At 38.2% G+C, this 12391-nt stretch overlaps 1 protein-coding gene across 2 annotated transcripts in view; it reads right to left on the bottom strand.

Annotated features, from left to right (window-relative positions):
• The window catches only part of REV3L (REV3 like, DNA directed polymerase zeta catalytic subunit), a 219577-nt gene that overhangs the window by 63615 nt on the left and 143571 nt on the right, over positions 1 to 12391 (bottom strand). For both annotated transcript variants that reach the window (XR_012645066.1, XM_074990718.1), the window contains exons 12-16: positions 11857 to 11999; positions 6364 to 10570; positions 4025 to 4998; positions 3321 to 3403; positions 2633 to 2758 (exon numbers count right to left, since the gene is read on the bottom strand). Coding sequence is in view for 1 of the 2 variants with exons in the window: in XM_074990718.1 (XP_074846819.1) it covers positions 2633 to 2758; positions 3321 to 3403; positions 4025 to 4998; positions 6364 to 10570; positions 11857 to 11999 (5533 nt within the window). In the remaining variant the exon portion in view is untranslated. The remainder of the gene's footprint in view (positions 1 to 2632; positions 2759 to 3320; positions 3404 to 4024; positions 4999 to 6363; positions 10571 to 11856; positions 12000 to 12391) is intronic.

Raw genomic sequence — 12391 nt, 5'->3', positions numbered from 1 at the left:
TTTTAATTCACTCAAGACATTCCTTTACTTCCTAAAGTAATCAGCAATTTTGGATGCTGCAATTAAATATTTATTGAGTACAATATTTTTAACTAGTTGGATACTTTTTTAGATAGAACACTGATTATTTTTCAAATATTATCAAGCTGTATTTTAATTGTAACATTATTTGAATTCATACAAACAGAAGACAATTCCATCTTGACTCTGGATTGATATTTTATATATTATCATAGCATCTAGGAGCTTTAGTCATGGAGCAGGAGCCCATTGTGGTAAGTACTGTAGAACAGAAAAAAGGGACAGGTCTGGCCACAGGAAGCTTACCAACTAAGCATAAGACAACAGAGAGACACAAATGGATGAGGAACTACATGGAGGCAGCACAGTAAGCAGTGATCTCTGTATACCAGTGGTCTAACCATTAAGTTTTTCTGCAAGAATCGTGGTAAAGGGGGTTCTGAGAAAGGGTATGAAGGTAGATAATAAAGTAGTTTGAGGGATAGCATGGGAGAAAGCACGAAAGTGCTTGTTTGAAAATTTAATAAGTGGGTGATGGAGACTGGCACCAATTAGTTAATCAGAAGCAAGTGTCAATATCTCAAGAGCAAATGGGACATGATAGGGAAAGCCATGAAAGCCTGTGAAAGTGAATACAAGAAGCATATGTCTGATGGAATAATAAGGAGGAGGTGAGCAGTGAAGGAATGCAAAGAGGGGGATAATATTGGTTAAAGTGACAAGACAGAAAAATTATCTTTGCCTCACAATTCTGAATGGATATAAGCAGAGCTTGTCTGCATTTGTCAAGGCCAGACAGTAGGATGCCGTAGTCATCAAGATGCACGATGAGAACCTGGATGAGAGTGTCACTTTGTAGAAAGGCTATAGCTTGGAAATGTTATGCAGAAAAAACTGACAAACATTTAGACAATCAGGATGTGAGGACTTAGAGAGAGGTGTAAATTTAAGATGATGGGCAGGTTACAAGCTTGAATGACAGGCAGGATGGTGGTGTGGTCCACAGTAATTGAGAAAGTAGCTAGTGAGAGGACTTGGCAGGAAAGATAAGAAGGTTCTGTTTTATCCATGTTGACCTTGAGCTGATGTCTAGACATCCACCAGTAACTGTGAGACAGACTGAGACTTTAGTTTGGACAGGAGACAGGTCTGCAATAGAGGTGGTAGATTTGTGAGCCATCAGCATACAGCCAGTAGTTGAAACTGTGTTTACAGAAGATTGCTACTGAGGCAGGGGAGAAAAGAAGGATATCAAAGACAGAGCCCAGCAGAACCCCACAGAAAAGTTGGAGGTGAATAAGGACGCCATTCCTAAGGACACAATGAAGGCCATGAGGTGCAACCCACTGCAGCTGTCAAGAGATAAATGAACTATAACCTTGCACCTCCCCCACTCTCTCCAGCAACGTTTCCTGTAAACTCAGTGCTTGGGCGGCTGCCCAGGAGAGACTCAGGTGCCGCCCAGCTGATTGTCAGAGCACCCACAGTTGGCAGCATGCATTTCTATTGGTAGTGCACACCTGCACAGGCCTCAGTACAAATAATGGAGATTATGCTGAATAGGGATCTTTACCCTTTCCTTCTCACTAAGGGCCATATTAAAAAAATATTCAAGAGAGAAGTGTTATTGTTCTGCATTCTGAAACTGCTCTTCTTTGTAATCTCGGACTAGCCATAAAAGAGGAATAATTTATTTAAAAAATAAAAAAATTCTGAATTGTTTTTCTTATGTCAGAACACCTAAGATTTCTGTAACTGAATAACTATTGCCTTTACTTTGTACATTTGACAGCACTCTGTGTATTTTCTGTTAGTCAGCCTCCCTCCTGTTTTTGTGTGTGTCTTTTATAAACAACGTATAAGAGGAAAAACAGTTTTAAAAAGCGTAACAAATTCCCAGATTTGTGAAGTGTGTCTACACAAAGTTATTTTGGAATAACAGCCGCTATTCCGAACTAACTTTGTGTGCATATATACAACGCAACTGCTTTTTTGAAATAATTTCAAAATAGTGGATGTTTTATTTCGACTTTGGTAAACTTCATTCTACAAGGAATAGCTGTATTTCAGAATACGGACTTTATAGACAAGGAATGGGCCTATTTCAAAATAAGCCACAGCGTGTCCAAAGGCTCTATTGTGTTGGGACACTCTATTTCAAAATGGCTGAGCGCTATTCAATACACAATTTGAGCATGGATGCACTACTTGAAAATAAGATATTCCAGAAAATCCCTTTGATATACCTTATTTAGAAATAATGCTTCTGAGTTGATATAGCCTGAGGATGGAAGAGCTTTGCAATATTTAACACTACTTTTCATTTGTTAGTTTTCAAGTTAATAGTAGCCCTTTAAATATTTATGATTCCTCTATTGTGAAATAGGAATAATATTTTGCCAACAAGGTGTTGTGAGACTTAATTTAATGTTAGAACTTTGAGCTCCTCAGATAGAAGCTACTACAGAAGCTTTATCAAAGATTAGAAATACCATATTCTGATTAACAAGGAAAGAAGTCAACACTATTTCTTCCTTCAAATACCACCCTCCTTAAATAAAATTATAAAGAATGGATAAAGTAATGCATCTTATGTATTGGAGCAAGTTACCTCATGTAAAGCTTTTGCTTCCTGAAGGTTTTGCACACTGACTTTAAAACCATAAGAGTTGTTTAAAGATGGTCCTTCAATCTGAGAAGTTTCTTTCTTTGGGGCATTGAGAGCAGCAAATTGATTCTATTCAAAGAAACATGTAGAAAAATGATGAAAATCTACAGATTACTATATTTACTTTTCATTCTTTAGATTTCTCTTTTCCCATTTACTAACCTAAAGTTAAAAACTCCTCTACAACAGTTATAAGGAAACTTTCTCTTATTTCTTGTCAACATGACGAATTAGGGTATGGCTATAAAGTAAAAAAAAATAGAACAAAAGAAAACAAACTCTCCACAGCAGTGAGTCTCAGACCCTGAATCAACTGATTTGGGTTTGTATTATAGGGCTAACAATAATTGTATGTTTGCAGCAGGGCTGGCAAGGGCTCCAGCTCTGACCTAGCCCAAGCTTCCAGCCACTGATATGGTCCCATCCCCTGCCCTGATATTGCAGGTCCAGCCCCAGCCCCAGCCCCAGGACTTTCTGGTACTGCAACATCCGTGGTCTGGCTGTATAAGAGAGTACCGGTTTTAAGAGATTCAACCTGTATTTGCACATGGACTATTTTTGCTTACGAACTTGAAAGGGCACTTGAACATAATCTAATAAACATGAATCTTTGTTTTCAATTCTTATATACCTTCACTTGCGTTGTTAAAAGCACTCTTCTAAGAGTGTCAGAGTTACTTCCTCTCCTATGACTCAATTTCTGTATCTTTGGTTCTGCAAAAAATACAACAAATGCAAAAATTATTTAGTTTCCCTCAAATAGTCTCAGAAAACAGAACTACCTAGCAGAAAGGAGAAAACTCCTTATTGAGTATATTGGGCATAAACTGATCACCTCCAGTCCAAAAGAACAGCTCTGATAGCATAATGTGCCTTTTACAAAATATTTGGCACTGTACAAGATGAAAACTAATGGTTATGGTGATGAGACTCTTAGAATATAAATAGAGAAATATATTAAATTTTAATTTCAAAATAAGTATGTTTGAAACACACCACTTACTTAACGGCTCAAAATACTCTATAATTAATTACAATTATGTTGTTTATAATTGTTTTGTTTTAACCATGGCTTTAGAATTCAAATGCTAGCCACAGTACCACACTTAATGATATTCTAACATTCAAATCTTAATTCATAATTGAATAATTACTTTCACTGGATAAACACTGGTGAAATATAAGCCTTTCAAAATAAAAATGTCTCACTTGCCCTTCATGTAGAGAGATGGTTATCTTTCAATTATTTCTAAGTACATTAATCTCTTTCCCTATTATTTGCAGGAAATATTTTTGTGCTCTTCTTGTTGCACCTGGCTTAATTAATAAATTTACCTGTTGACAGTGGAGTAAAATCAAGAGCTTCAGCTATTCTTTCTTGACATTTTCTCTGTACAATGGGTGTGCTATGTAAGCAAACTGATTCAGAATTTCCAGCACCTTCTCTGACCACAAGTGGAGATGTGCTGAAAGGTGCCCGACCTTCATCTTTGACATGTTTCTGTATGTTTTCATTGATTGCTGCCTCATTTTTTTCCATGGGAGACAAAATTATATTCTGAGTCTGCCAGTCTGCATCTTCGAAACTAGATTGTTTTGAATCTGGGGATGCTGCTTGTTGCCAAGGAGGAAGCACTGGAGAATCTGGTGAACTATAATTGACATAATAATCATCATCCTCTTCTTCTTTATCAAGTTCTATTGCTGAAGGAGCAAGCAGCAGTATCCTGCTTTCAGATGGAGTTTTACTGAGGTCTACAGTATTTGCAGAAATTTGTACAGAGTTAATATATTTATCACAAGTTTCCTTGGTCTGTGTTAGTGTAGAATCTGCCTGTGCAACAGAAGCATCTTTTGTAGGCACAAGAGGTCTGCTATCTTGCAGGTTAGGTAAACTGAAATTCTTGGCTGCTTTTACCAGTTCAGTAGGCTGATTTTCAGGCAATGCTATTGATCTGAAATTTTCAGCTGCTTTTTCTGTATCAACAGGCTGAACCTTAGGCAACTTCTTGACATGCTCATACTCTTCTTTGGCACGAAGCCACAACTGAACTTGCTGGCGACTTGGTGCACATTTACAAGGCATAATAACTATTTTTTTATCTTCACTAGTTTTATGGCTATTACTTTCTCCTTTGTCAGCAATGGAATGACAATTACGTGGTGGTGACCCTGGTCTAGGATTTTGAGTCATTGCTGAAAATGCAGTCTTCCAGAGGCGTAATCCTTCCAATGAGAAATCTCCCTCAAACTCAGGCAGATCATTTGGAAGCCTAGTTTCTACTGTGAGAAGCCGTCCACCAATCTCCCTGTAAAGAGAATATTTTAAGCTATTATTTTGCCCTAAATTCATTCTTTCCAATGGAGGGATTGGAGTTTCTGAATTGCGCTTGGTGTTCGAATAACCTCTTCCAAATGCTACCTGCTTTAACTTTTATCTTCCATGCTACATACCTTGTGAAAATTATCAACTTTTCAACAGAGGAGTGATGTAGTTCTATCCAGAGTCTATCAAACACTCCTGAATTACCAAGAAAAATCACTACAGAATGAAGACAGTCACCTCTTTCCCTCAGACAGAGCATGCCACCTCCACACAGCTCTCAGCCCCTACTTGTTCAAGAACCTGGAAAGCAACTAGAGTCTCTAACATCATGGTGAGTAGTTCAACACAGCAAAAACCACTGAAAAGGCCATTTCCCCCCCCACACTCAAAATTAAATTTTAACTGCAAATATATTACTGCTGATGAAGACTGTAGCTTGGTGTTTTGGGGCAGAAAATATTAAAACATGATATAGTTCCAGGAAGGAAGTAGAAACCCCATTTGGTAAAAGAATCACAGCTACAAGATCACTTAACTTTCAGGTCCTGACGTAAAATGCCAATGAATTTCAGGAAGAAGCACTACTAGTATATTTAGTATAGAATTATAAAGGCAACACACATGCAACTTCAGCACTGTGAGGAAGCATCCCTTAGGACACTGTGAAGGTATGATCAGTTTCACTACTTGCAGATATCATAGAATGGTCAACAATTGTCATCAGTTAAAGGTGTGAGGTGTCTAGGCACTTGTCAGAATCACAGACAGTTCTCAAGATAAAAGCAAGGAAAAGTCCTGATGGTTACAGTTTCTAAAGCAGGGATTGACAACAAGCGGACTGTGGGCAAATTATGCACCACCAGACATCTTCAACTGGGCTGCAAAAATGTTTTTATTTATTTTGATTTACATTATTGTGAATGTGGTGAGGAAAATGTTTGGCTTCTGACCCCTGACTATCTTGATGAAGAAATTTGGACCTTGGCAAAAAAAAAAAAAAGACCAACTAGCCATGCTTTGAAGCAAATCACATGGCCAAATGTTTTCCTTCACAAAGGCAGAAAGTCAGCTCGTTCCTCCTTTGAGCATCACTGGGGACACCAAAATTGGCTTGTTGCATTAAAGTGGATGATGGTAAGGGAGGAACAATTATTTTATTTAACTGGAGATTTAAAAAAATGCTTTGAAATTTATATTTATCCTTCAAATCTTTTATACATCTGAAAATGAAAACATTTCTACATTCAGCTAAAATTATTTTTAAAAATACATAATATTAGATTTAACATAATTACAGATATAAACACACACAAAAATGCCTCGCAGAAAAAGTTTATAGACAAATTACCTGGGTTTTTCTGGTACATCAGAAGGATTGCTGCAAAATGGCTCTTGATAAATTGTTTCTGCAAGATCATGATCCAGCAAAGTTGCCATGATTTCTTCTCGACTTGGTGGGGACATGAGAGGTTTAAGAATGTGAGCAGTACGAGGGGTAAAACTTCCATTCTTTGACTGTGAGGGAGAACTAGTTGATCTTGGTGAACTATCAGGAGTTGGAGTTAACCCTTCATTGTTTCTTGAAACATACAACTCTAAATCTTCAGAAGCTGCATCTACAGGCTCACCATCCGGAGAAGACAATACGGAAGTAAAAGAGGTATTAACTGAATCAAGTGGTTGACACGCTTCAAAAGTGGATTCCTTTCTAGTGCAGCTTTGAATGAAGTCTGAACAGCTTGGCTGTGGAAGGCTAAGAAATACCTCTTTATTTACTGGATTTCTATTCAACTTGAATTTCTCATTTACATAGTCCCCTAACTGCTGCGTACAGAAAATATCAACTGACGAGTTAGTTCGAGAAACTGAAGGATGAACGTTGTTTCTCCACTGACCATGGCGATGGCTCTCATTGTTATCTATAGAGTTTTTATCAAACAGTTCAGGGCTGAGAGCACCAGATGTTATCCATGTATTTGGGTCTGAAGAAAGATGTTTTTCTCCCTCAGATATTTGGCTATTATGACTGAAAAGTTCATTTTCTGCTGTTTGTCCAGGAAAAAGATCCTGAACTGCATCACTCAAAAACTTCTGTGGCAGACTTTGATCTGCTGGGACAAACTGACTTGCAGAATACAAACTGCAAAATCCTGTCTGTGCTATGGTATTTATATCAAAATTGTAATTATGGTCTGGTGACAGACTGTCTTCAAGTGAGTAACAGCTTTCAAAGCCTGGGTCTGAAAAAATAACAGGGCTGTCATCAGATACAAGATGGTGAATCTGATTAGTGTTATGTTGGTTTGAAGAATCCACTTTTAAAGATTTGGGTGTTTTTTCTTTAGGTTTTGTATTTCTGGGAATGCGAGACTTTCTTGGTGATGTCACTGACTGTGATCTTTTAATTGCTTTATGCTGTTCAGGAGAGCTAGAAATACTTTTGTTTATCTTAGGTGTAACTGGTAATGGCTCTTGCATAATACCTGCATGTTGTGCTTTTTGCTGTCTCTTTTGTAATAACTCTTTTAGAACAGCTAACCCAGACTGTCCTTCACTGAATGCTGATGGTGTCACTACAGTCCTGTTTTTACACTGGGGGATAGTTTTTGTTTGGGAGGTGGCTTCTGACAAAGACTGATGTTTTATTTTTTCAGGTTTAAAATGAGATACACCAAAAATAAATCCTCTCTGATTTTGCTCCCATGTTAGCGGTTTCACTGGACTCCTCAAAGATGTAACAAAACAGTTCTTAGGCAACTGAAGAGACCCATGGTTTTCTTCAGATGATTTAATTATAGAAGAATAAGGATCAGCATGTTTTGACGCTTCAGGTAAGCACACAATCTGCTGCTGATTACTGTCTTTACAATGCAAAAAATTAGTGGTATGCAACTGATTTGTCTTCATTGTATCTAGGAAGTTATGAGTTTCATTTAATTTTCCAGCTGATGACAAGTAACCATTCTGGGAATTTACAGTCTCGTCTGTCTTTGTAGATGTTCTATCTTTAGACATACATACACTCTGCGTTACCTGAGATGAATGGTTAGATGGGTCAAATATATTACTCTGGATCAAACTAGATTCTTTCATTTGAAACGCAGCATTTTGACTCTTAGACCTTTGGGAGTTCATTTTTATTATTTCCTTTCCAGGTATCACAGAAGTAGAAATGATAGAGGAATGAAGATTTTCTCGTGGAGTAGACAAACCTTGTAAATCCACAGACTTATCAGTTTTCAGCAATGGATGAAAATAGCCAGATGATCCTCCTTGTACATCAGCTGTTGAGGGGAACTGTGCTGATGGTAGATGTCCTGTTGAATAGCCAGTTAGAGGAACATCTTTCCGAGTCAAAAGTGGTTGTAAGCTGCCAAAGGTGCGAGTAATTTCAGGCAGATCTTGATGTTTCCGCACAAATTTAATTTCTGCAGCGGAATCAGTATTTCCTTTTTCATCTTTAAATGTCATACATTTTCTTGATGACATTTTTTCAGCTATTTTTGGTCTCTGTTTTGTCCTAGGTTTCTTCTTTACATCATTTGCTGTTTTATTAGCCTGATTAATCTTGTTCCTTCTCTTAGTAGCTACAGTAGCAAATTTCTTTTTACATTTTTTAACCTGAGTTTTTCCTCGACTATTTTTTCCTACCTTGGAATTAAGAGTCTTGCCAATGTACATGTTAGGACCCTTAATAAGTAAAGCTTCTTTGTTTAGTTCATTTATAATCTCTTCTGCTTTTGGGTCAGTGGGAGACCAGCAGCGAGGAGGGGATGCATTTACTGGGCTTATGCTTCTCTCAGAGAGAAACCCTAATTTAGACATAACATCACTATAATGATAGTCACAGTCATCAGCGTCAGCATTATAAGATGGTGAAGGGGGAGAAAGGATTGCATGAGCTCTTTTTCTGAAAGATAAAGTTCTTTTAATATTTTTACTACTTGCTTTTTGTGGTTTTCCAACTTTTTTCTTAGCTGACTTATGCTTTGCTTTCCTTCTATGACTTTTCTTTGGTGTTAGTGGATAAATAGGATATTTGGTTGCAGGAGAATCAGGAACTTTTGGCCAAAAGTCCTTTAAAGGCGCAAGCTTTTTATATAGCTTCATTTTTTCTTCTGTAAGTATCACTTGTTCCTCACTTGAGTCTATTTTTCCTATTTTAACAAGCATATTTTTTCTCCCTCTAAATCTGTTAATGATAATATATTTGATAATAACTGGTGGCAGTTTTTTAGAGAGTTTTCTACGTTTTCGAGACTTCTGAGACCCATCCAAACTTTCACCACTTTCCATTGGCTGAGGTAGATTATGTTTTGAGTTCTGCATGACAAAACTTGATTCACTATCTTCGGTCTCATAATTCACTTTTCTTTTAGTTCGGAGTGTATATTTATTTCCACATAATCCAAATGACTGTTCTGTTTCGAGGGATCCATCTCTAAACTGGCAGTCCACACAATTAGCATTAATTGTAGGCATTTTGTTTTCAAAAGCACCATGAGGAACTTGAATTAAATCATTAGGCAGTGCACTATCTTTGTCAGGAATGCTACTGCAAGCAACATCTTGTGTATAGCAGCTTTCATTCATGGACACAATATCATTGACACCTGGAGGCTCCTGATGATTGCTAAGACCCAGTTTCTTTTTATTTAGCTTTAACCTGGATTGTCTGCTGCCTTGCTGTAATTTATATGTCACAGGAGCTAATTTTTGTGGTCGGTTGAGACAATTAGAAAGGACAACACTGGGAAAGAACATATAATGTGCTGCTTGTTGACTGAGGCTTGGTTTTTCTGTCTTATGCTCCTGAAATTCTTCATATCTAATTTTAAGTTTATTAAGGCTATCTTCTTCATCAGTGCTATTTTCAGCAGAACGCCCCACAGTTCGATTCCCTCCTGAGCAAGACACTAATTCACATTTTTCTGTTAACGCTGAAGAGAAAAAACTATTTATGCCTGTGCCGCTGGATTTTTCATTTGCTTCAGAGGACATTTTATTTTTTGAGTGGCTTAAATCTGAAAAGCTGAATGAGTTTTTACTCAACACACTATCACTAATGTGGCAGTTCATATGCATAAAAGAGGCATCTTTCTCTACCTTTCTGATGCTGGTGTACTTCCTACTTGGTATCTGTCTGTTCACTGATGAAATATCTTCTTCATATTCAAAATTATTATTTTCACATGAAGAAACTGGGAGAATATCCTTCTTATTACTTTCCTTATGAGAATTTTCAGAATGGGCACCATTGCTGAATGACGTTGGACATTTTGCAGTATACATGCTTTCTTTTGGGAGAGAATGGACTGAAAGATCAGGTCTTGTTTCAGTGTTGTTTGGTTGTGAAAGCTCTTCTACTAAATCTTCATTTTGCAAAACATGGGAAGAAAGGGCACTTGTGTGTTTACACTGAACAGTAATCTTAGCAGAAGATGGGGGTTCTAGCGTAGTGGCATCTTTGTGAAACATCGAGGTCTTTACAGACATTTTACTTGTTGCAATTATGGAGGAGTGAGTTCGAGAACTTTCATTATTCAAAGGATTGTCTGGAATGGAAGACAAGAAATAATTTTTACTTTTTTCCCCCTTCTCATACAAAATATCTGCCTTAAGATATTAGCAATTGTAAAAAGGTACTTTCCTGAAAGAAACTCCTATAAAACTCCAAATCATATTCCATTTATGGGCAAGATTACTATGACTATGATTAAAGCTATGTTTTACTTATAGGTATTTTTGGTAAAAGTCATGGACACGGGCAACGAACGAAAACTCTTCGCCTGTGGCCTGTCCATGACTTGTATTATATATATATATATCTAACTCCACTGACTAAATGCTGGGTGCATGGGGGCAGGCAGCTGGGCAGTAGTCTGGTCCTGTGCCGCTGCTGGAGGAGGGGCTGGTGAGCTACTTACTGGCTCTGTGGCTCCCTCAAAGAGGTGGTCTTTTCCTTAGCTCCTAGGTGTACGGGCGGCTGGGTGTTCCATGTACTTCTCCTGCTACAAGAGCTGGCTAGGCAACTCCTATTGGCTGAGAGTTGCAGGGGCAACACCTGCATGCCAAGACAACTTGCTGAGCCACCTGGCCATACCTTCACCTAGGAGCTGACAGACATGCTGCCACTTTCGGGGAGCTCCCTGAGGAAAGCACTGCCTTGGACCTTCATCCCTGCCTGCACCTAAACTTCCTGTCCCAAGCCCCCTCTCACATGCAAATTCCTGCTACGGATTGGCAGAAGGGGTTAGGGTATGTGCAATGATTTGAGGCTGCCCAGTCATGGCTAGTGTGGTCAACCCAGCAGCTACCTGTGCTACTTAGGTAACTCCCAGCCACACTGGTGACTGCAAAAGTCTCAGAATCCGGGAGTAAACAGGGAGTCTGGATTCTTTCACATGGTTACTAAATTCAATGTACTTAAAGTGAAATCCTGGGACAATGAAGCAGTCAAAAGAAAGCAGTAATTTCTATATTGTGCATGCACAACAAAAATTGAAATAGAAAGATCCATGTGGTAACTGGATGACCTTTACCCTCTCCATTCAGACAATTAGAAGACCCTCTTATGTTACGCAGACCATAATATAAAAGGAAAGCAGGAGAGGAAAAGGGAGGTATAGTTGGGAAAACCACAGGTCTTTTATGCTGAATCAATTTATTAGCCAATTTACAGTATTTAAAGGCCATTTCCAACAATGTGTTGAGAGCATTTCCCTCTCACTGATTTGGGAGTAGAGGGTAGTCAGATCTTCCAGGACTGACACATGGATCAGGAAACTACTTATGTTCCGAGCAGTATCTCCATTTTTCTAGGAGTCTACCATTTACTTACCACTATTTTCATCTGCAGTTCCATCTAACTGAGGTATAGAGAGATTAGCTAGAAGCAAACTGTTACCACTCCATTCCATTTCTTCGTCTGAAGATGACTCCTCCTCGTCACTTGAGCTTCGATTCATATTTTTGCTCACTGACCTAAAGAAAATGAAGCAACTCTGATAAGTGCAGCATCTTTCAAGACTGCAAAAAACCTCTAGCTATAAAGAGTTATGGTGGTGAGAATGTATTTTCAGAGATAAGAGAAAAGGCAAATAAATTTGCTGGATATTTCACTTAGTCTATTGTTCTATGGTGTTACTGTGATGTCCACTATCATACTGGCAGTCAGGAAAAGGTAGACAAGATCTGTGACACCTGAATGATAGTGTTGTATCATAATGATTCCAATTTGACAGTGCTTGACAGGAACTGAAATTCTGAAGGAAACTGAGTGGTCTGTGTGAGATGACCTAGTGCTTTGTCTAACTTTCAGGAAGCACATGCTTACATTTATGTAAAAAACCCAGCAACTTTGTTGGATTACAAAC

The sequence above is a fragment of the Carettochelys insculpta genome, chromosome 3, assembly GCF_033958435.1.
Source record: "Carettochelys insculpta isolate YL-2023 chromosome 3, ASM3395843v1, whole genome shotgun sequence".
NCBI classification, from domain to species: domain Eukaryota; kingdom Metazoa; phylum Chordata; order Testudines; family Carettochelyidae; genus Carettochelys; species Carettochelys insculpta.
The sequence above is the reverse complement of the archived record's forward strand: the minus strand, read 5'-3'. Positions and strand labels throughout refer to the sequence as shown.